This window comes from Rhamphochromis longiceps, linkage group LG11 (genome assembly GCF_057381845.1).
Source record: "Rhamphochromis longiceps isolate RC_006_pf linkage group LG11, R_longiceps_female_GT1.1, whole genome shotgun sequence".
In the NCBI taxonomy this organism is placed as follows: Eukaryota; Metazoa; Chordata; class Actinopteri; order Cichliformes; family Cichlidae; genus Rhamphochromis; species Rhamphochromis longiceps.
In genome coordinates this window covers 20815386-20839572 of record NC_140567.1, presented here as the reverse complement: position 1 = coordinate 20839572, position 24187 = coordinate 20815386, and the positions used below count along the sequence as shown (strand labels likewise).

The 24187-nt window shown below is 42.5% G+C and overlaps 1 protein-coding gene across 5 annotated transcripts in view; it reads left to right on the top strand.

Moving 5' to 3' along the window:
* kif13a (kinesin family member 13A) overlaps window positions 1-24187 on the top strand; it is a 39067-nt gene that overhangs the window by 6352 nt on the left and 8528 nt on the right. For 2 of the 5 annotated variants that reach the window (XM_085422776.1, XM_085422773.1), the window contains exons 3-37: window positions 4714-4726; window positions 7132-7192; window positions 8134-8226; window positions 8793-8973; window positions 11223-11310; window positions 11826-11960; window positions 12077-12189; window positions 12274-12385; window positions 12479-12691; window positions 12800-12910; window positions 13002-13136; window positions 15274-15404; window positions 15675-15761; window positions 15846-16021; window positions 16537-16756; window positions 17079-17241; window positions 17374-17517; window positions 17607-17756; window positions 18115-18279; window positions 18410-18583; window positions 18711-18862; window positions 18942-19074; window positions 19188-19334; window positions 19902-19934; window positions 20877-20976; window positions 21060-21186; window positions 21288-21343; window positions 21425-21549; window positions 22284-22460; window positions 22579-22671; window positions 22757-22909; window positions 23032-23109; window positions 23213-23263; window positions 23356-23440; window positions 23515-23666. In XM_085422776.1, coding sequence (XP_085278902.1) covers window positions 4714-4726; window positions 7132-7192; window positions 8134-8226; window positions 8793-8973; window positions 11223-11310; window positions 11826-11960; window positions 12077-12189; window positions 12274-12385; window positions 12479-12691; window positions 12800-12910; window positions 13002-13136; window positions 15274-15404; window positions 15675-15761; window positions 15846-16021; window positions 16537-16756; window positions 17079-17241; window positions 17374-17517; window positions 17607-17756; window positions 18115-18279; window positions 18410-18583; window positions 18711-18862; window positions 18942-19074; window positions 19188-19334; window positions 19902-19934; window positions 20877-20976; window positions 21060-21186; window positions 21288-21343; window positions 21425-21549; window positions 22284-22460; window positions 22579-22671; window positions 22757-22909; window positions 23032-23109; window positions 23213-23263; window positions 23356-23440; window positions 23515-23666 — 4327 coding nt within the window. The remainder of the gene's footprint in view (window positions 1-4713; window positions 4727-7131; window positions 7193-8133; window positions 8227-8792; window positions 8974-11222; window positions 11311-11825; window positions 11961-12076; window positions 12190-12273; window positions 12386-12478; window positions 12692-12799; window positions 12911-13001; window positions 13137-15273; window positions 15405-15674; window positions 15762-15845; window positions 16022-16536; window positions 16757-17078; window positions 17242-17373; window positions 17518-17606; window positions 17757-18114; window positions 18280-18409; window positions 18584-18710; window positions 18863-18941; window positions 19075-19187; window positions 19335-19901; window positions 19935-20876; window positions 20977-21059; window positions 21187-21287; window positions 21344-21424; window positions 21550-22283; window positions 22461-22578; window positions 22672-22756; window positions 22910-23031; window positions 23110-23212; window positions 23264-23355; window positions 23441-23514; window positions 23667-24187) is intronic. The other 3 variants (XM_085422777.1, XM_085422775.1, XM_085422774.1) reach the window with 2 other exon arrangements.

The window sequence follows — 24187 nt, the reverse complement described above, 5'->3', positions numbered from 1 at the left end:
GGCCTTAGAGCTTTAATGGTGTAATTTAAATGGCTGTGAATACTTAAGTAACACTATTTCACAAAAAAGCCTCACGTAATCAGCCAATCAGACAGCAGAAGCTCTGTGCATTTAGGGTCATACATACGGTCAAGACGACATGCTGAAGTTCAACCTGGGCATCAAAATGGGGTAGGAAGGGGACTTCGTGACATTGAATATGGCCTTGCTGCCAGTGCTAGACAGACTGGTCTGAATATTTCAGAAACGGTTGCCCTACTGGGATTTTCCTCACACAACCATTTCTAGGGTTTAGAGAGTGGTCCAAAAAAATGAAAATACCTTGTTAATGCTAGATTAGTTTCTTGAACATGACACTTCACTCTATTCATATTGTTTCCACAGTCACCAGATCTCAGTGCAATACAGCACCTTTGTGATCTGGTGGAACCAAAGACTTGCATTGTGAATGTGCAGCTGACAAATCTGTGAGATGCTGTCATGTAAATATGGACCAAAATCTCTAGTTTTTCAGTCTGTACCTTATAAACTTTATGCTGTGGGGACCAGTGCACTACAGTGTCAAACTGTAATAGTCGCTTTACCTCAGCTGCTAAAACGGCAAAAAGCTGCTTTCACATACATGACAAAACATTAATGTGCACATAGCTGATAAGTCTATGCTTTTCTTAGGAAGCATTTTAAATGCAAGGCTTTCGTTTGCAGTAGAGAATTTGAGTTGCGGTCCTGTTAAAGGGTCCAACACTAACCAAGATGTTGCATATTTAGCTGACAAAGTCTGAGCTTGTATGATATGAATTAGTTGTCTCAGTAGCCTAAATCTGGTTTTCTCATTAACAAATTATCTTCCTTCAGTGCTGCGTTGGAAATGTTTTTGTCCAGCATGTAAAGCTCTTAACAGTTATTTGTCATGTTTTATTTTGGGATTGTACTCATTTTTCTTGACAGTGTGGTCAGTTATGCATGAAGGCTGGGTGCTACATGGGAACCTCCCCCCCCCCCCCAGCACCCATCCCCAGCACCCCTCTACTGTAACTCTGCTTGGTGTCTATGCAGCAAGATGACCTCTGCTTTGAGCGGGGACAGGCATGTCCGGTTCTAAACTTACTGGCAGGCAATTTGAAATGTTAACCTAACACTTAAACACACACAGTCTGAAAATTGTGTTTGGCTCTAGAGCTTGCTGAAATCTAATTGTCTTGAAGCATGTCAGAAGCTTACCGGGGGAAAAGTCATATGTGTGGTTAAATTAAGGTGAAAAGATTGTATGTGTGTGTGTGTGTGTGTGTGTGTGTTATGGGGGAGTGATGTTTCAACCATAGATCAAGAGGAGGAATTCGAATATGCGTGTGGGAGCGGCAGCAAAATATGTTATGTGTATGCGAGAGTATGTGCAGAGGGGATGAATGCTGTGGAGTCTTAATGGGGGGACCTCTTCCATACTCCATTTGTTGAGCAGGATTATGTCATCATAAAGTCTTTGAAAGGCTGCTGAGGAATCTCAGTAAATAATGGCAAGTAGTATATATACTGTTAGAAACTACTGTATTAAATGATACAATAAAAACTCATTATTTTGTCTAATAATTGTGTGAGCTTGTGGGAATAGAATGTAATTTTTTAGAGTAGATCTCTGCTTCAGTGGGTGGATAATACAGTACATTAATCTGATGTGTTGTCTGCTGGTTTAGAAGAGTGCATTTTTCAGTGGCACGATAACCCAGTGGCCTTAATCTTGCTCCATAACCACAGGGGGGGGGGGGCGAATTCCAGTGCTGATTTCCCACTTTTTATACCTTCGTTTTTGCCATACCCATGGATTTAAGCTGAAAGGGCCACAAAAATCTGTCAGACCCTTTCCAGACTATCTTTGAAACTGGTCACGGTCTGGTATTGAAGTGATATTTCTTATCGTTTAACAAGAAACGAGGATATTTTCTCCTCTAATCTATCTCACACCACGTGCAGGAGGAGAGTCATAGCAGTGTGAGAGGCCAGTTTCCTCCCTTTGGCCAAGTTAGTCATACATGGGTGCTTTGGCATCAGGTAGCTGGAGTTGCAGGAACCTAAGCGTTCCCCTAAAAGGAAGCACAGAGACACACTTTACCCATCCTGACAGGATTTTTAAGTCCCTAATGTACGTGCTGTGGTACATGAGGATGATAGCTTTGCAGTATGTCGGATTGAGCACCCTACTCACAACAACGGCTGGTCAGGCCTTTGAATTGTTTGGCCTCCAATACACAACATGTCACATTGTCGCTCATTTTGTGAGTTGCTCGGCTCATCAGAGAGTGACCTAAACAGCAAAAGCATGCACACAATAATAATTTCATCTAACTACCTCATGTTTGCATTAAGGTTAATAGAGTTCTTTATGATTCATTTTCTCTCTCTCTCTTGCCAAGCCTGTGTGTGAAGGGTGCGGTCAGCCTGCGCAGCACCACCATGCAGCATGCATGCAGGGAGAAACCCTGCTCTTAATGGTGGAGAGATCTTAATATTCAAAAGTGTGGTTGCGCATCACCACAGTTACTGCTTGTTGACACAAGTGCAAAAAAGTCTTTTTGCTTTGATTGCAAATATTGTGTGCACACTGCCATGGGTGTGTCTGGATGATGCAAAAGTGGACTATATCTGAAAGACAGAATGCACTAAGTCAAACTGACGAAGGCAGAAATGTTATATTTGCCATGTCTGAAAAGGGCTTTAGATTTCATTCATGCCCTGCTGAGGCTGCAGTGGCTTAGTGCATCTGCCTCTGAGGGGATAATAACCTGATACCACCTGGCACTTCTGTGCCATACATGCGTGTCGCACATTTGTACTGTCCAACCACAGCATAGTCTTTAATAAGCCCTCAAGACATAACTTGACATCCATGCTGATTATTTAGCAGACTGCCTGTGGGCTTCATGCTTGAGTGTTGTAATATAAACTACTACATTTGACAACTATAGCCTGAAAAAAATTTTTTTTTCTGTGCAGGAAGCATCATTAGAAGTATTTACACATCCAAATGTGACTTCATATGTTGTGAGATCAATGTCAGGGAAGACAGCTTTCAGTTAGAGAGTATGTCCAAAGCAAAGGGGGAGAACTGGAGGATAGTGTGTTTTAACTTACTGAGAAGGAGTTCTTGGCTGTGATAGGGTAGGAGGTTAGGGACTCGTTTTGAATAGGAGGCTAAAATGAAGTCAGCTGTTTGGAATTAAATGAATGTCTTGTGAGATTTTGACAAGGAAGTAGGAACTCTATGAAATCCTAAATATAGCCAGTTACGAACAGTTCCTCCTATTGTCTTGTTCAGCATTCCCAGCATGCCGTAACTGGATACATTAACTGTACATACAGTAGATGACACAGTGAGCATGAGCCGCCAAACCACTGCAGCAGCCCCTGTTACTGCTGCTTAGTTTATGCTGCAGATGTGGAGATTCTGCTGTGGAGTGCACTCATTCAAAAACAGCGAGTCTTTCATCTTTTCATCATCAAGTGTGTGTCTCTGGCTCTCTCTTTCCACTCCTCCTCAATTTTCTCCTTTTGTTCTTCATCAGTACTCCATCTTCATATCTCTGCCATGTTTTTTAATTTAAATTTTGCCTTTCAGTTTAGCATGCATGAAGACCTTATCTGTAGTCCCTCTAGTCTGGAGACCCACATAGCCTGCATATGTCATACTGTAGCGCTTCCTGGGCGTCCCCTCTTTGCGCTGCAGTATGGAGCGACTGGCCGGTGGAGGGGAACTGCCTGCTGCAGTCTCTGTGTGCTTTGATTAAGACCAAGTCTCAGTGTTGTAAGTGGCCCAGATTTAGATATAGGGTATGAACCCAGATGAGGCCCTCTTGCTTTTTGTTCTTCAACCACACTCTTCTGTCGTAAGAGCTAAAACACAGTTAATTCTTTATCTATTCCCCTTGATTTTCTATTATTCTGAAACTTAGAAATTAAACAAAAACAGAGGCTATTTTTAAATGGATGCTGAGCACTCCATGGCCCTGCCGTTGTCGGTGACTCAGCTTAGTTTGTGTGAGAAACATTGGTGCAGTGTTTCAGTCTTCCCAAAGCTTCTGCTCTGTATTGGTTACTGTGTGAAGGTGATGCCCACCTTTGTGTCTGTGCCAGAAGACTTCTGCAGGAGTTATCTGCTGAATCTTGAAGGACTGGATTGTGGAGCATGCATTTCTTAATTAACCACACACCGTAGAGGCTGTACCTTACTGTAAGATGAGGACTGGTCCAATTAAGAGAATAATCCTGCATATGTTAGAACCATATATGCTACACTTTTGTCCTTAGTTCCGGGAGCTTGTAATGCACAGTGCAGCTTCCCCAAGCTGGCCTCTGTGTTAAGTCCACAGGCATAAGAGCTATTTATTCAGCAGAGTCAGTGGGACATTGAATCCTAAATCTCTTCCCTTCCTCACACTCCACTGGCCCAATTATGAACCCAATCACAGCACCAGCTCCCACCAGGAAAAGCAACAATGTGGAAATGAATGAGTGAGTGAGAAAATGATAGAAGGAATGAAAGAAGTCAAAGAAGGAATTTCAAAGAAAGAACTGAGGTTACATGTTTCTTTTTTTTTCAGAGCACTGTGGATATCAAGTTCTGACTGTGAAATTGTTTGCTAACTATGTTCATTTCTCTGTGTTTTTCTCTGTTTTTGGTTCATCTGCTGGGTTCCTACTATTTCCCCTCAATCTCACCAGGAAACAACCTAAGGTATGTATGTTTTATCTGTTTCTTTTTCTACAAAACAACCTGCTGACATCAACAGAGCTGAATTCCATTTATAGTGACTTCACAGATCATTCAGTAGCAGGATGCGGGACAAGCAGCGCTTCTCCCCCGAGGAGCTGAGAGACATCCTGCACAGTTCAGTCCACTGCTGTTTCTAGGGACATGACTGAGGGTGTTTTAGTAGTTTGGTTGGTCAGCAGGAGCCGGATAGATGTCCGTGTGAATGTGTCAGCGCTCTAAGATCTCGTGAACACCCACAAAGGCGTTACAATGAGAGAGGGATGAGCGCGGACACTGGGGCAGTGTGTGCGCACATTCAAAGCTGCATTGTTGGAGTGCACCCCCACTTTCCCCCCCCCTTGACAACACGCTGGTGACTAGCTCAGAGATGTTTCACACACCAGGGACGGGCTTTGTGCTCAGTACAGTCAGCCCCTGGCTGGACCAAGGGGAGCACTAGTCCGGGCCACGGGTGTGCATGGTCTCTGGGGCCTGTGAACCCGAGCTACCCTATAATACCTTTCAGCTAGACAAGCACGTGGTTGTCTGCTGAGCTATAGTGCCACTCAAATTCTCCCTGCCGTCTACTGGGGAAACAGACGCTGCAGTCCAATCACATTCGGACAGTTTTCATACTAGAAATGACAAAAAGGGCTTTGTGCGCCTCAGCTGCATCATTATTTGCACTGCTGATTAATAGTAATTGTCCAGTCTAAAACAATTTGTGGTGCAGTCACACCCTCAGGCCCGACAGAGACAGGCCAAAGGAGGCTGAAGCCCTAGTTACCAAACCAGCCTTAATTGAGAATGATGGCACTTTTGTTCCTTTGAATGGCACCCACTCACTTGTCTGAAGTCACAAGAGGAGGTCTTGCTTTCAAAGCATTCAGTGATCTCAGTGCTTCCCATGCTGACTGTGCAACCACTGCTTCCCTGGCCAGTGGCCCTTATTATGATTAAAGGTCAATTATTATGGGGTATTTGTGTAGAGAAAAGTGTTTTGGCAGAGCACTAAAGCCAGGAATTGTACCATTGACAGGACGGCAGCTACTCTTCTAACATCAGAAAAACACAAGCGAACAAAATATGTGGACTTTTTGGTCCTGACCAAGATAGGCTGCAATAATACAGATGTGGAAAAAAACATATGAACGATAATCCGAAAAAATCTGCAATGCATTTTTAAAATCCTGAATATAATGATTATAATTTTAAGCTTTTTATCCTAAATACAAGCTAGATGACTGCTTAAGCAACCAAAAATCTGCCTAAAAACTTCAAAAATCAGATCAAGACTGAAATGTTAATCTGATTTTAAAGGTTTAAGGCAAATGGAGGGAGAAGCATATATAAAGCTCCCATTACCGAGTTCAGGCCACACTTTTTGTCCTAGTGCTTCTTTCTTGAATCAACACAAATAACCTCTTTTCCATCGATGGAGAAAATGTTATGATATTATTTAGCATTACATTATCACAAATCTCAGGGTAATTTCCTTTGGCAATACAATATCTGTGGGCTGCATCTCCCAAACATCAGTGAAGTTCCTGCAGTAGCCCCTCCTATATTCGCTGATTTCAGTCTTTCCAACTCTTGGGTCCAGTGAGTACATGGTGCCATGACAACTGCAGTCTTTTTTGGGGGGGTTGTTTTTTTGTTGGAAATGTGTGGGAATGGTTCTGGATTGAGCGCTGGCACAGGTAATGCATTTCTAGAAATTAGGCAAATGAGGTGTTGCAACAGCAAACAAAAATATGTAATGGGTGACTTGCATTGCAGTTGCTTAAAGGATACATTTAAGAACGATACAGCAGATAAATATGGAGTCAAGTGCATAAACAGATACATTGTAAGAGGAGCTGTTCTGTCTGTGAGGGGCTGTTGACTAATGCTCTTTCCCCAGAAAGAGTATCCTCTCTGTGTGTTATGTATCCAGAGCACTTGCAGGTGCCTGGGTGATAGAAGGGCATGCTGCTGCAGAAGTCTGTGTTGTGGGACTTAGAGGGCTAAGACCCAGCCCGCACCAAGTGGAACAGCTATGCCTCTGTCTCCTTGGAGATGAGGGTCACTGAGTGCTGGAATTTCTTCTGGGGAGCGCTGACCCTGATTTATGAATTCGTTTAACTCCAGCCACTATGACAAAACAGCTGAGAGTGAATTTGTACAGACAGACATGATGCGATCTTAACTAACATTACTTCGAACAATGCTCAGTTAGGATTCCTCTTACTCACTCAGACAAGCTCAGTCCTGCTGATTTACATGGTACTGCACATCAATCCTGTGAACCTTAGAAGACGACCACCACTAAGAGAGACTGGCTTATTTTGTACTATACATGCTTGGGCAAGTGTGTGTTTACACTCCCTGTGCTGTCGCCTCTGCAGGTGTTCGCATTTGACCACTGTTTCTGGTCCATGGATGAGTCCAACGTTCCCAAATATGCCGGTGAGTCACAAATGTGAAGGCTAGGAAAAAAAACAGAAAAACAATCCTTTACTCAACCAGAGAGCTCAAATTATGTGCCACGCAAAGACCTGCTGCAGAGCTTTATGTTACCATTGCAAGGGCAAAGAAGCTCGCTGCATGATGGCAGGCTGTTTTTGCATCATGCAAATCAGAGTATAGTACAGGTGTATATGAAAATTAGCATTTTGAGTGAATGAATTAAAATCAACAAGGCAGTTGTGTTTGTATTGTCTGGACTCGTATGTCTGCTATAGTGGCATCACAGTTGTTCACACACATTTATCATTGTGTTTATGTATTTATCCACCACTGTTACACTGCCGTGCACCGGCTAACCCGGTAAAGTCGCTTTCTTCTTTCTCCTCAGCTGCAGTTTCTGTAACATCTTCATAAAAGAGATTATTACTGCCAGTGTGAGGCGGATTTACATAATAATTGAGGATACTTTGTGTTTGTCAAATAACTCTTGTTTAGCCGATGGAAATGTTAAGCTTACATCTCCTTTGTGCTGAACCGACAAGGCAATCTGTTCAGTTAAGGGCTGCCTCAAGGGCCCGAGCCAAGGCTTTATTTAGCTCATTAAACAGCTGGGCCATTGAGCAGGGGCATGACAGTGAGCAGCACAAGAGTTTTCTCTACACAGCTCTGCATTTTCCACATGACCAGACAGGAATCTGCCACCTTTCATGAATCTTATTCACTGTTTCGTGGCCCTTTGTGCCCCTTGTCACTCCATTTATAGAGTTTTTTTTTAGTACTAAGACAGCCAAACAGTATGTGTGATCTTAGTGCTTATACAGTATAACTGTGTATTAACTCAGAGGCTGGATCCTTAAAAGGACGTGGCCTCTGACCCTGTGTGACACAATTATTCCTCTGTTTACCATAATCTCCATGGTGACCGTGTCTTTCTCTGAAAGGTCAAGAGGTGGTGTTCAAGTGCCTTGGAGAGGGGATACTTGAAAATGCATTCCAGGGATATAACGCCTGCATATTTGCTTACGGACAAACAGGTAACTGAATGACTTCATTTCCTCCCTCGCCCTGAAAGCACATTAGCTATTTTTTCCTGCTTCCTGTCTTAGAGGGACACACCTGCACGCTCATCAGTTAGAAGAAAGAAAGAAAACAAATCCGATATAATCATCTGGTTGAAGCAACATCCTGCAAGCAGCACATGAGTGATGACGACACTTCTGGACAGTCTTAGTTTAACTTAGATCACAAATCGTAAATAATGATGTGAAGTGATTTGAAATGAATTAAGAAGTTTCACTTTTAACGTGCTCCCATCACCTTTAATTTTTAGTGCTAATAAGCAAATGTTAGCATGCTAACATGCTAAAGGAAATCCATTGTACACCCAGTATATGCAAATGTGCAAGCACAAATGTGGCCTGACACAGCTGCTGGCACAGCTGGAGACTCATTCTTTACATGTTCGTTTTTTGCAACACGATGATGATGGCAATTATTCTCCAGATGTACTTGTGGCCATAGCAGAGACTACACTTAACTACACTTAACTAACTCGCTTTCTGAAGTTGGCAACTTATGTGTGACTCTGTTGTGCATCCAGGCTCAGGCAAGTCCTTTTCCATGATGGGCAATGGAGAGCAGCCAGGCTTAATTCCTCGACTCTGCTGCTCGTTGTTTGAGAGGGTCCACAGGGAGGCAAACGAAGGCCATTCTTTTAAGGTGGAAGTTTCCTACATGGAGATCTACAATGAGAAAGTCCGTGACCTTCTGGATCCCAAAGGGTGAGTTTGATGTTTGCTTTTAAAAATACACATGTTCCAGCTCACCGAAGCAGCTTTCGGACCTGGGGGCGACAAGACGCGGCTGTTTTCACAAACTATGGAGTTGTTTTCTCGTTCTCTTCAGTCTCTCCAGCTCAAGCAGAGAGTGATCTGTCCGTTAGCTCGCATTGTCTTCTGGTTTGTGTCTCTTTTTATAGCTCTGTTGTGTCTAGTACCCAGGATGGGGGGATGGCGATAGAATGATGTGAGTAGGAAGCCCAGTTATTTCCTGCAGAACAGCAGCCAGTGTCGTCCTCTGACAGTGCTGCTTTCTTCGCCTCTGTGGTGTGATGTGGGTTGGCAGACAGACTGCTAAGAAGGGTGAGCTGTGAATGGGGATGTTTCGGGGAGATCTGGTAGTAAAGCCGTGAGCGAGAGAGCGGTCAGAGCTGCTGCGAGCCGAGCGCCAGAAACAGACTACAGTGCAGCGCTCTGTGAGTTGCAGATGTCAAAAGATGCAGCTTCCTGTCACGTATATAGTAACCTCCAGATGCTCTTGATCTTGCATCCTAATTTACTCTGTCAGTTATAGGAATAAACGTTAGCTGTAGTACTGTATAAAGCAGGGGTGGGTTAGACCACTGACAGACAGACATCTTCAAACCAAGTCTGATGTATCAAGATGGTGAGAAAATGGCACTAAGACAAAGCTGAAATCTTCCAAGCAATCTGTTTACAATAATAAATGTGATTAAACCGGTTGCCATCTCCATCAAAGGTGCGGAGCTATACAGGAGTCAAGGGTGGACGTGATTTGGTTGTGTGTCTGAAGAAGAAAGTGAATATTGCACATACTAATTTGACTAGCCTTAATCCTAAGATATTGTTACGCTCATGTTCAGTTCAGTTCAGTTCAGTTCATTTTTATTTCAAACATTTCAAACATGTGCCTTCACAATCATTACAAAATATCATTCCATTATTTGTTTGAAAAGGAGTAGGCTGAAGTATTTACTTATTTGTCCCTACCCCCTCAATGTTAATGGACAAATGTTATGCAGTAGTGACTACAGAGTTTGCCTTGCATGTTCTCACTGCTAAAAACAGACATGCAGAGATGTTTTCATTGTGTACTGGTCTTTGTGTAGAAATATAGCTAAAAAGCCTGAAACACTGGAGCCCACTCTGCTCACTGTAAAAAGGAAAACAAGACCTATCCTTGTATCTGTCTCCTGTTGGGATCTTCCATGTGACGCGCTGTGAATTTCAGTTCAGCTGTGTTTCGCTAAAATACCAGTATTATTGTGCAGCAGGAGTATGTGGGGCTCAGCTCTAAACACTCAGAGTAGTCCTCAGAGTAAAGAACAACAGGATAGAAACAAAGTTTTAGCTCCTATCTTTAAGCTCTCCACCCCTGCCAATTATGCACTTGTTCTGATAACATCTCCCCTTCTCTTTCCAGATAAATAAACCATCCTAGCAACTATCACACACACACTGGGTGCAACATAGGGCATGCTTTTTGGTGTTAAATGTAGCGCAATTTACAGTAAGGTGCCTGCCACAAAAGAAGAGCATCTCTGAACACACAGCACGTCAAACCTTGAAGCAGATGGCCCACAAACGCAAAAGACCACACAGAATTCAGATCATCTCAAACTGGTTTTGTGAACATGACTTCACTTTACTCATATAACCTCCATAGTCACCAGATCTCAATTCAGTAGAGCACCTTTGGGATGCGGTGGAACGGGAGATTCAAATCCCGCATTTTAAAGTCAATGTGGGCTGAACATCCCTGAAGTTGAATCATAGGTAGATTGTTGAATCTATGCCATTAAGCATAGATAAGAGGGGGTCCAGCAAGCAAGTTCTTAATAAAGTGTCCAGTGAGTTTACACTGCTGATGATTCCCCATGGTGTATGCCTTAAACAAGAAAAATCCACACCTGTGTGTATTTTTGTTTGGCCTTGCTCTCAACCTGTTGTGAACCCATCTCTACTGGTGTTCCAATGTGGGAATGTTACCACAAACACCAGATTTAAAGCACTGCTGCATTGTGAATCACAGGAAATCTATTTGGTGCTGATAAGCTTAATCAAAATGACGTATTATTCCCTTTGAAAAAGCTTTGATTCTTATAAATGTTCATGTATATGTTACAGTTCCATACTACAGCTTGTATGTATTTAATAAAAGATTTTAAGTTTCTTCAGAGTGCTTCTTTGTTCTCTTTTACTCATTGTGTTGCCTTCTCTATTTTTTGAAGGAGCCGACAGTCCCTGAAAGTTCGGGAACACAAAGTCTTTGGTCCGTATGTGGACGGTCTGTCTCAGCTGGCTGTGACCAGCTTTGAGGTGAGTCTTTCACCCGTCTGTCATCATGCCGCGACCAGAAATGAGGCGATATCCACCCTCTATCAGAGCCACATAAACATGATTTATAACATCCAGAAGAAATTACTTTGTATCTTCAGTCGCCAAACCACTGATTTACATTTGGAATAACCTCGCTGTGTAAAACCTTCCCAAGCGCAGAGACTCCAGTGACACATATTCCTGATGTGGGATGTAGTCATGGGGTTTTGTGTAGTGCGTATGCCAAGCCTTGGCAGGCCCTTCCATAATTACGTTTAAACACCTCCGCCCTGCTCCTCTGCGCTCTGCTCTGCCTGATATTAGTCCAATGGATTTCCCACAGCTTTGGCCCTCTCTCAGTTGTGACCCAATTAAATGAAGTTGCATACAGCCAGATGTGCACATCTATCACAACTATCATTTTAAAGATTTAGCCACCGAAATGTGCTCAAAGCCTGAGCAAGAAAAACACTTTAAATAGTTCTGCTGTCCTTCCTCTTTTTTGTTTTTTTTAGGACATTGAGGTGTTGATGTCAGAGGGGAACAAATCTCGCACAGTTGCAGCCACCAACATGAATGAGGAGAGCAGCCGATCACACGCCGTCTTCAGTATCATTGTCACGCAAACGCTCTATGATCTACAGTCTGGAGTAAGTCTTTTTGTTTTTTCTTATTTCACACACATTTACAATCATTTTTTTCACAAGGACAAACATTTGTTTATTAATTAAATATATTTGTCTGGGCACACTGTGACTGTCAACAGAATTCAGGGGAGAAAGTGAGCAAAATGAGTCTGGTTGACCTGGCAGGAAGTGAACGTGTGTCGAAGACTGGAGCTGCTGGGGAGAGACTCAAAGAAGGAAGCAATATAAACAAGTGAGAACATTTTTATTTTGTATATGAGCTGTATATAAAGTCCAATCATTTATCAGGTTAAATGTATCTTTGTTTGGTTTTTAGGTCTCTCACCACATTAGGATGTGTGATTTCTGCTTTGGCTGATCAGTCTGCAGGAAAGGGGAAGGCCAAGTTTGTGCCTTACAGAGACTCAGTGCTCACCTGGCTACTGAAGGTTTGACCCACGTTCTGTTTGGGTTGTTCTTTTGTAACTTGTCATGAAAGTCTATTTTAACAGCTTCTTGTGATTTTTTTTTTTTAAACTCAGGACAACCTTGGCGGAAACAGCAAGACCGCCATGATAGCAACGGTGAGTCCAGCTGCTGATAATTATGAGGAGACTTTGTCCACTCTACGTTACGCCGACAGGGCCAAGAGAATCGTCAACCATGCCGTTGTGAATGAAGACCCCAACGCTCGGATCATCAGAGAGCTCAGGGAAGAGGTGGAGAAGCTGAAAGTTCAGCTCTCTCAGGCCGAGGTGAGAAGAGAGGTTGAACCACAGATGCTGTTCAATTAGGAATAAATTATGCCAGACATCTGACTCTGACTTATTCTCCTTTTTTTACATTTTTTTTATTCCCATCAGTCCATGAAGGCTCCTGAGCTGAAGGAGAAACTGCAGGAGTCTGAGAAACTCATCCAAGAGATGACAGTCACCTGGGAGGAGAAGCTAAGAAAGACAGAGGAGATTGCCACTGTAAACTCCTTACTCATGAAAACTGTGAAACCTCAACTCTAATTTAGTGTGTTTATATGAACAGCTACATTGTTATTATCCATGTTCTCAGGAGCGTCAGAAGCAGTTGGAAAGCATGGGCATCTCCTTGGAAACGTCTGGGATTAAAGTGGGTGAAGACAAGTGTTTCCTGGTCAATCTGAATGCTGATCCTGCCCTAAATGAGCTGCTGGTCTACTACCTGAAGGTAATGCTGTTTTTGCAATGTCATTTTTTTCCAAGCTCAGCTCCTCAGTCAAGCCGTTTTTTTTAATAAAGCAAATTTAAGCACAACAGGCACTATCCGAGGTGATGCACAGAAATCAATAAAACAATGAGGAGGCAGTAATTTAAAAACAATAAGGAATGTAATTAACATAATTAAAATCAATCTCTAGTGTTTACAGAAACACACAGTCGTAAATTAGACCTAAAGTAAAAAGGTTCATAAGACAAGATAAGTTTTTAAGTTTAAGTCTGAGAGTTAGGCAACTGCAAAAGATCAGTTAGCTGTAAGAGCTAGTTTGGTGTTTAGAGTTAAGTCACCAGTCGAGTCACCTGGTCTTGCACTGAGCATGTAAAATTGTAACATGACGAATAGTTACTTAGAGATATGCTGATGCAAGCACTTATAAGTGAACAAAATTTAAAAATGAATCCTAATCAATGCTAAGATAGATGAAATGCATTCATGTGTCTGTCTACCAGTCAGGGGTCGAGCAGCTGCATTTTAGACCAACTGCATTCATGATAATAGTGCCTTGCAAAAGCTGACATAAAAAACAAACTGCAGGAATCCAGTCTGGGCGTGATAAAAGCATGGATATCCTTGCCAAGGTTGTTTAAAAAAAGAAACTAAAAGCTAAAAGGGCACAGATTTAATCTGCAAATCTAATTTCAGAAAGGAATCAATGAAAGCACCGAGGTTCTTTACAGCAGGTTTACAATATGATGCTAGAGGACCAAGACCCAAAGTATCTGTTGATATTATCACACTGGATTATATACTACTCAACAATTTCTTTGCTTAATGCAAATATAGCATACAGCTTGTTTTTAACAGTGAGTCTAATTAGTTTAAACACATAGCCTGGATCTGCCCTGTTACTTAAGTTTAAGAGTCTCTTAGAAAAAAAGATAGAGATTATTCACACTGCATTGCCGTATTGCATTTCTGTGATTATCCCAGTGATTTTAAATATTAAATTTAAACTGATTTAAATTTCTAAAGTTCCAAGAGGACATTTTTAATAAAAAAATAAAGTTTTACAGACATATATTTGTATGATTTTTTTGGGGGGTTTAGAAAATCGAGTGCCTAATGTTAAAGTGAGACTTAAGTATACAGTTGGTAAATGGACTGGTTCTTTTATTTGTGATGTCAGTGTTAGCATTTTGATAGCTAATGAGCTAATGTGGCTAATATCATGGTTAGCATTGATGAAATGCTCCCAGACCAGAGCTGGGGACACAGCTGGTTACTGTGTTTTCATGTCATCTTATGTCCTATAGTGAAACCTAATCACTTGTCCTTTATTAATTCTCTGTGAATTAACTTTCAGAATTATAGAGCAAGATGTTCCTATGATGTTTATTATAATCACTGTAGCGTTTTGCTCATAGTGACTGCAAAAGACCAGAACGCCTATATGGTGGAAAACAAGCCAAAAAGATCCCCTTGTACTCTTCATTAGTTGCCACAAAGACCCAGTTAGTCACTTATTCAGTCACTCGCTAATACTGCAGTTTACTATTTAAGCACTCACAGTGAGTCTCTTCATGCGCCACATACCACAGCAGTAATATTTAGCACTGACAGAGGCCCTGAAACACACACTGAAGCACACATGTTGTCGTGAGAGAAGTTCAGTAAGAGCAGGTCTGGACTTTGAAGTGGAACAGCCAGCCGTCTAGTTGGATGTGTGAGCGCTGAGGCATGTGAGACAGCAATCTGCACAGCTTACAGAACAACAGGCCTTTGTCTAGTTCCTGCAGGCCAGCCTGGCATATCAGTGTGGAATGACTATGGTAATGTGAAATAGGTTCGTTCGCTGCAGGGTACGACATCCTTTAGAAGCTAGGATGTTTGTTTTACAACGCCCCCTCGGCACACATGTTTTTTTGCTTAGGCCTGATTTTTTTCTTTATGTCTAGTTGTCATTTTCCCAAATTCGTATTCTTGTGTTTATTGTTTTTTTCACTACTTTAGTTCAAATCAGTTCAGTAGATAAAAGGTAGCAGCCTTTTGTGGTTATGGCCAGAACATTTGGATAAGAAGGGTGAGATGTAATTACATCCTGATCTGCCAATGTAGTTTCCCTAATCTTTCCTGCACCTGTGTGTAGGAGCACACGCGTGTGGGTGCAGACACATCTCAGGACATCCAGCTCTTTGGGATCGGGATACAGCCAGAGCACTGCGTCCTGGAGGTGTGCCCAGATGGTGATGTCACCCTGATGCCAGTAGGGAATGCCAGGTGAGCTGTCGTGCAACTTATTCCAACATACTAAGTGTCTGTGTTTCTGTCTGTGATCTGCGCTCTTGGATGACTGGACCTCAGAGTTTCACATGACCTCACTGCACAGGAATCTCATGATCTGAGCCCCTCACTTTGATATCAGATGCATGTCTCCCTCCCCCTAAAAAACCATTGTTCCTACTCGATTAGCCTGCTTCTTCCCCTTGAAAACCTGAAGGTTACAATACAATTCTTCAACAATAAAATATAAATGTATGTTCTCTGCAGGACCTGTGTGAATGGAACTATGATTGATTCATTAGTACACTTGTGGCATGGAGACCGTATCTTATGGGGAAATAATCACTTCTTCAGGTATGAGTCCTTTGTTTTTGTTGCCACATTCAAGCGTGTGAACAGCTATGAAGTCACTGACTGGATATTTGCGCTGCTTTCCAGGATCAATCTGCCTAAACGAAAGCGGCGGGACCGTTTGAAGGAGCTGGAGAGAGCATCTCCCAGAGAGAGCTTCGTCGAGGCAGACATCGAGACAGCCAGCGAGGCCTCTTCTGAGCAAGACTACACTTATGAGTTTGCCCAGATGGAGGTCATAATGAAGACTCTTGGAAACAATGGTATGATTGGGACCATGTACATATTTTATGAACTGCCAGCTCATTCCAGAAACTCTGACTGTATCCTAACATCCTTTTAAAATACCATTCCTGTATTACTGGGTTTAATCCTCTGAATAAAGGGAAAAAAAGTATTTCTCTATTTGACTTACAGTATCCATGTGTAATGCCACAAATAATGAAGTTATTCTCAGAAGAAAAACAGTTTCTAGCAGCTCATGAATATTAATTCAGTGAGTGTTCATGAGTAGAACAGTAGTTTAATCTGTGATGATACTGATAATAACTAATATTTGCATTTCTGTTGAGTAACTTCACATTGCAGTTGTTCTTTGTCTTGATCATGGCTACATGCCTAAATGCACTGAGCTGCTGCCGTGTGATTGATTGATTGGATATTTATGTTAACAAGCAGCTGAAACAGAGCGGTGTAGCTAACAACAGACAGTGAGTGCATGTTTTTAATAAGTTTTTAATTGCAATACATACAATTAATTGTTTTTAATTGTATGTAGACCCCATGCAGAATGTGGTCCAGGTGTTGGAGAAGCAGTATCTGGAGGAGAAGCGTACGGCCCTGGAGGAGCAAAGGATGATGTACGAAAGAGAGCTGGAGTCGCTGCGGCAACAGCTGTCTCCAGAGAAAACCTCACAGCATCACCGCAGCAGCAGCGACCGCCTCACGTTCTCAACGCACGCACCGCACGGCAAGCTGCGACTGTGGACGGAGGAGCGGTTAGTGTAGCTCGCACACACATATGATGCCTCATACATATAAAATATATAGGCATGCTACTTAAGATGTTGACATCAAAATTATAAATACGTAGCCACAGATGAAACTAGTATATAATAATTTAGATGTATATTTTTTTCTACTTTTACATACTTGTTGCCCACACAAATACAAACTATAGTGCACAATTTTCTCTACCATAAAAATGCCAAAAGAAGTCAAATCTGAGTGGAAGGAATTAATGATTCTTTTACTCACTCAGGACACGAGAAGATCAAACTCTATAAAATGCGTCTCTGTGTATTTGTTTCTTTGTGACAGGGATGAGCTTTTTCGCCAGAGCCTTTCCCGACTCAGAGAGCAGGTTGTCAAAGCCAACACTTTGGTGCGAGAAGCCAACTTTTTGGCAGAGGAGATGAACAAACTCACCGATTATCAGGTCACCCTTCAGATTCCTGCAGCCAACCTCAGCGCCAACCGTAAGGTCAGACTGCTGAACCTTTTTGAAACGATTACACTTCATTCGGTTATTTCAGTGTTTTGGTCGGTTAAGCTTAGGGTTAGGGAGGATGTGAATATCTTGTAATCTGATCTAAAATGTGACACTTTAATGTAGCGTGGCGCTATCGTGAGCGAGCCAGCCATTCAGGTGCGGAGGAAAGGGAAGGGGACCCAGGTTTGGACCATTGAAAAGCTGGAGAACAAACTTGTAGACATGAGAGACCACTACAGAGACTGGAAAGAGGGCACAGAGGAAACGGTGAGTAACAAAGGACCAGAGACAGGAAAAAATGAGTAAGGAAGCGGGAAAGTAATTAAAAGTATGTTCTTTTGTTTTCCTTTGTATAGTATAACAAAGCAAGCAGTAAGCACTGTGATCCTTTCTACGAGGCGCAAGAGAACCACAACCTGATTGGGGTGGCCAACATTTTTCTCGAGTGCCTTTTCCATGATGTCAAGCTGCAGTACGCTGTCCCCATCATCAGCCAGCAGGGAGAGGTAAGGGCACACTGTAGACTTGCTGTCTGTGACGTCAGTCATTGTGTTCGTGAATTCCCCTTTTGAAGCCCTGATTTTATTATTTTACTAGTTAATGCTTAATAAAATGAAGATATGGTACTAGATCACACACTTCTCATGTGGGCTGTTAGTACAATTAGTCTTATTCTTTTAGTCCTTATATATTTAAAAGCTTTTCATAATTCACAGTACTTTTATGTCCATATGAAAAGATATAGACCAACAAAAATCAGCATACTGGTTAAAATGAATAAAAAATGGCCAATTTTCTCTGGATACATGGATTAGTTCTCAAACGGTTTAGGTTTTGTCCCACTCCTTCTGCTTGTATGTACAGGTAGCAGGCAGGCTGCACGTTGAGCTGATGCGAGTGAGTGGAGCTGTACCAGAGCGCCTGTGTAGTGGGGACGACTCTTCGGAGAACTCCAGTGAAAATAGTTGCTACGAGGTCATGGACACCAACGGAGAGATCGTCCACATGGCCAAAAGGCTCACCTGCAGGGTACGAGTGAACCATCAGTGGATTTTAACCAAAGATTTCAAAACGGATCTGTGCAGGCGGTGCACGGCGAGATTTCAGTTCTAAAAAAACATCAAAGTCTTCAATCTTCATCCTGTCTTCGCTGCTGTAGGTGCGGATCAGGGATGCCACAGGACTGCCGCTCAACCTGTCCAACTTTGTCTTCTGTCAGTACATGTTCTGGGAGCATGGTGAGCCCACTGTGGCTCCTCCCATGGTCAGCCCAGATAGACCATCCCCTCGAAGCCCAGATGCTCAGTTCACGGTCCAGTTTGATCACTGCAAGGTTGGAAAAATGAGCTGCTTGTTGTTTCATTCGAGGTTTTTTTTAATGCCTTGTTTCGGAGACATTTTACATTCTTGCAACTTTTGTTAGTAACTTTCATCTTCTCTACCCCAAACTCTTTTCCCAGGACTACGTTGTGCACGTGACAGATGAGTTTTTAGAGTTTATATCAGATGGAGCGCTGGCCATAGAAGTGTGGGGTCATCGCTGTGCTGGGAATGGTCGTTCTCTCTGGGAGTTGGATGCACTGGAAGCCAAGACCCAGACGCTCCGGGACAGGTCGGATGCATCACATGTTGCACTGACATTTTTGCACTTCTATAAAATTGATTCTAATCCCAGCTGTTACATGTTCAAGGTGGAGCGACGTGTCTCGCCGGATCGAGCTGTGGATCGCCATCCAAGAGCTTAATGAGCAGGGAGAGTATGCATCTGTGGAGCTGCAACCTGGGAAAGACATCAGCACAGGAGGAGTCTTCCAACTCCGACAGGTCAGAGAAAAACTATGAAGGAGGTTTCCTTCAGGTCGGGCTGGCTGCTTTAGACTAAACACACATTTAAGAGGATAAAAATTAATTATGTGATTATGATTTCTTTCAAACAGGGTCACTCCAGGAGACTGCAGGTGTCCGTGAAACCGGTCCAGAACTCAGGCACTCTGCCCTTGCTGGTGGAGGCTGTTCTGTCTGTCTCTATTGGGTGTGTGTCGGCTCGCTCCACCAAACTACAGAGACCGCTCGACAGCTACCAGGTCTGCAAAATGCACATGTTTGCGTTTTTCCACATGCACACAAATGGACTTTGACTATGAGCCTATTGTGCTGGCTTCATTAGGATGGTAATTTGCCTTTAGATGTTTCTGTATCAAAACAGGAAGATGTTCTGGGGAACATTCTACTTGTTTCATACCACAAAGACACAATATTACACCAATTCAGCCAAACTATGTTTAGTCTTTCTCAGCTTTCATGCCTAGACTGGTCCATCCTGGTAGCTGGCAGCCAGCATAGAGTTGGTCAAGAAAATAAAGACTTGTTAGTGTCGCAGTTCTGTTGTGGGGTATAGAAAGGGGCTGCTTGTTAATTCAGTAGTCACAGAATCCCTTTTTTTTTTTTTTTTTTTTTTTTCAAATTAACTATGAAATTGACAATTCTTGTTATAAATATAACTATTTACTCAAAAAAGTATGTGAGCATGGATGTAAACGTCACTGAAATTCACAGTAAGCTAGATGAGAAACAACTGGTTTCATCTGACGTGTCAAGTGAAGGCCTTTACTGCTTCTCCACATCTGACTCAGTGTGTTCTCTCCTGCCAGAGAGAGGTGGAAGACGATATGGATAGTTATCAGGTACCCTTCGAGTCTCCTGCTGCTGCTGCTCACCCTTTAGTTCACACTGCAGCATGAAGGACACCAACCGATGTGATCACGTGTTTGTGACTAGGCCTTGTGCTGAGGGCATGAGAGGCAGGAGGTCCCTGCCGACTAAAGAAGCGCTTTATTAAACAGCATCTGCATCAGCTGCACACGTGGATGTATTCTGATGTGTTGTGATTACCAGTCGCACCAACAACTCTTTGGCATCTCCTAGAATAAAAACGAACAAATTACAGGTTCACCCTGAGCTTCCGGGAGCAGCATGTCTGCCAGAATCTTGTCCCGCCTTCTCTTGCCTTTCCCCTCAGGTTTTGCGCACTAATGCTACTGTTTGCTTGTCACTACTGAAGAGCTGCAGAAGTAATACGCCTCAATTAATCACTTGGGCATTGCATGGCTGCATGATTTACAGTACTTTGCATTGTGAGAGTGTGCTGATTGCAGAAGCGTAACATGATTGGCTCTGAGGTATTTCGGGGATTGGGGATGTTGCAGAGGGGAATCTACTCTCTGCTGCTCTGTCAGAGAAATACTTCCCATGTATTCAGGTAGGACTTTGGGGACCTTTGGCTGCGTGCGAGGAGGTGCATGCAAACGAGTGTGAATGATGAGTGCGATTGCAAAAGGGGGATAAGGAGAGCTTTTGTGTATGTGTTTATTTAGTGAAATCACATTTGTTTTATAGCCAGAATTGGAGAGCTTAAGACTTTTACTTTTTAACATCTTGGGTTTGGTAAAGCTGTTACTTTTCCAAAGTATTAGCTGGGGGTGTTTGGGAGCAGTTACAGTATTCCCTCAGAGAAATCAGCCCAGTGCACGCTCATCATCCACTGGTAACAATTCACTCTGCCCTGTAGCAGAACCTTTGCTTCACTGAGCCAGCTGGCATTAATTCAGCTCTTTGTTTGGTTCCAGGAAGAGGATCTCAACTGTGTTAGAGAGCGCTGGTCAGATGCACTAATCAAACGTCGGGAGTATCTTGACGAACAAATCAAGAAAATCATCAACAAACAGGGTGGGTTTTAGGCCCTGATCACAAGATTGCTCATTTTTTTTAAACATTTCTTTTTTAACTTCTATCCTTCTCACTGCATGTAGAGAAGTCAGAGGAGGACATTGAGCGTGAAGCTCGGCTGGTGGAGCAGTGGGTCGGGCTGACTGAAGAGAGAAATGCAGTGCTGGTACCTGCACCTGGTAGTGGCATCCCGGGAGCTCCTGCAGACTGGTGAAAACAAGCAAAACAAAACATTCAGAAATGAAAACTTCTTGTTGCCTTTTATTTAATTTTATTTTTGAACCAATACCCTGTTGTTCAACTGCTTGTAGGACTCCACCTGCAGGAATGGAAGCTCACATTCCTGTACTCTTCCTGGATTTAAATGGTAAGGCAGACACATACTTTACTTCACAGACTCCTCGCTGGCTTCACAAATGCAAACGGCCTTCTTTTTGTACGCCACCAGCGGATAATCTGACAGTGAACGAGCAGCTGACCGGCCCACATGCTGCAGGCGTTAACTCTATACTGCCCAAAGAGCACGGCAGCCAGTTCTTCTATCTACCTATCATTAGGCACAGTGATGAGGAGGTAAGTAACAACGGTTACTTTACTGCCCTCTCCTGGTCAAAAATACTTTAACATTATTATTTTTTAATTGAATTGAGTTGAATCATAGACAAAAAAAAAGATTAAAGTGTTTCCAATTTGGTTTCTCTTGGCAACTCAGAGACTCTATGGAGGCCCAAAACTGTCAAAAAATAAAAATAATAATAATAATGATGCATTATTATTCTTTTGCCTTTTCCCTTTACTTACTTAGAGAAGCTCACAGATATCCAATAGTGTAATGAATGTACTGTAAGTAAGTCAACTCTGTAGAGTATTTTTGTTAAACATATAAATTTGTGTGTCTTTGGTTTTACTATGGCTCCATGTTAAATTATCTTCATTTGCTAAATTGCTGCTATAAAGTTTTTCTCCTCACATAATTGCACAAATTGACACATAAAAGGGTTTTAGGGCAACTTTTTTCCTACAATTATGTGTGCCTAATTGGATGGGTTGCAGCATGTGTGGTAGGAAGTAATTAAATGAAATTAATCTTTATTCCTTTTTGTGTGATGTTGAGCAGGACTAACCCTACAGTAATCGTTGCGCTAAATGCTGTCTAAATGGTAATTAGACAAACCCAGAGCTACGGTCCACGTATGCCATCGTAATCCATGTGTCTCCCTGTGCTGTCACAAAACCACTGCCACACATTCTTTCTATAGATAAATGTGAAATTAAATAAATTAAACACAAGTTTGAAATTTCATTAGGTGTCAGCAGTGTGCTCCTGGGATTCATCCATTCATGATTCTGTTCACCTCAACCGGGTCACGTCGCCAAATGAACGCATCTACCTGATCATTAAAGCCACGGTGCAGCTCAGCCACCCTGCCTCCATGGAGCTGGTGCTCCGCAAGAGGATTGCTGTCAACATCTACAACAAACAGGTTAATACTTGAAACTCTAGATGTAACCAAAGGAGGTTAGCCCAAAGAACATATTAGGCTTACAGATGTCTGTCATGTTTTAATGATCAACATAATTTGAATATTTTTTTTCTTACAGAGTTTCACTCAGAGCCTCAAGAGAAGAATGTCGCTAAAGAACATGCTTTACTCCTGCAGTGTGACTTATGAGATAGTTTCCAACATACCAAAGGTATGTTGGAAACTCTGCTTCTGTTTTATCAGTGTTTGGAGTTTAACTTCTCTTTCTAAGCTTCCTTCCTTTTTTTTTCTTCCAGGCTTCGGAGGAGCCAGAGGAGAGGGAAACCTTGGCTCTCATGGCTGCTCGTGGGGACAGCGAGGAGACTCAGGATGGAGAAACTTACATAGAAAAATACACCCGGGGAGTTCTGGAGGTGGAGAACATCCTTAGCCTGGAGAGGCTACGACAGGTAACCTACGCAGTAACACAATCTAATTTAGTAAAAAATGTAATTTAGTGTACATCATAATCATTAATTATTTAGGGATGATGTATAGAGATAAATTTGCCTTTGTTTAATGGTCTCTGCAGGCTGTGACAGTGAAGGAATCACTCGCTGCCAAGGGGAGACACTTAAGGAGGAGTATCAGCACACCAAATGTACAGCAAGTAATTAAAGAAATCACTCACTGCATGTCCTGCTGGCCATATGGAAATAACTTGACTATAAAATTATACACATAATTTTACTGTCCTATTTCTTGTTCTCCAGTCTTTATGTAGTAAAACAGACCTGACTGGTTGTGAAGATGAAGACTGTAAGGTGCGTCGGGCTTCTTGTTCAACGTTTTCTGTAACTGTCATGCAAGAGTACATTTGTGTGATGACTGTGGTCTGTTGTGACTGTAATCACAGGATCACTGTGACCGTGTGGACAGCACCAACTGTAATCCACAGGACGGCTCCCTTTGTACCACACCCATTAAAAAGGAGAGTTCAGGTAACCTCAGAAAAAGCACGTGTGTGGAAGCGTTCCGTTCTGACTTAGAGTTAACACCGAATGTTCCCATACAGGGTTGGTTCCAGACAGTTCGACCTTTTTTATTGCCAGCCCCTTTAAAGTCCTCTCCCCACAACCTCCTAAATTCCTCAAGTCTCTTCTTCCTGTCAAAGAGGAAAACAAGGCCAAGAAAGTTCTTGAGGCCCGGCCGCTGCTGGGACACGAGGTAAGGAGGATGGAGCTGAAATCACTCTAAATGGGTGGTGTTCATTTCTGTGGGGTTTTTTTTGCATGTTGCTCCTTTTGCCATTGCACTTTTCTTCCAGTTCCACATTTCCATTTTGTCAGATCACTGTCGGAATTTCACCACATCAAGTTACACTTTCAAAACATGTTTAGTATAACGACGCTGACAAAAAACACAAATTGTCCGAAGCTGCGTGATGACATAATTCACTTTGTTGTTGTCACTTTATTGAGCAGAAGGTGCGTGACACATAGGAGCATGACTTCAACTTGACTAAGCTGTGCTGTGTTATGTCTCATTTTATTTGTGGAAGTTGAATTTCCGGATATTTTTGTCACTGTTTCGATCATTTAAACTAACACTGCACATTTGTTTTCTTGAAGTGGACTAAGAGAGGTGTAAGGACTGAGGTTATATCAGGAATACTGTGGTTCGCAGATAGAAGTTTCTACAAACCCAGTTACAAAGATTTTTGGATGCTGTGTAAAATGCAAATACAA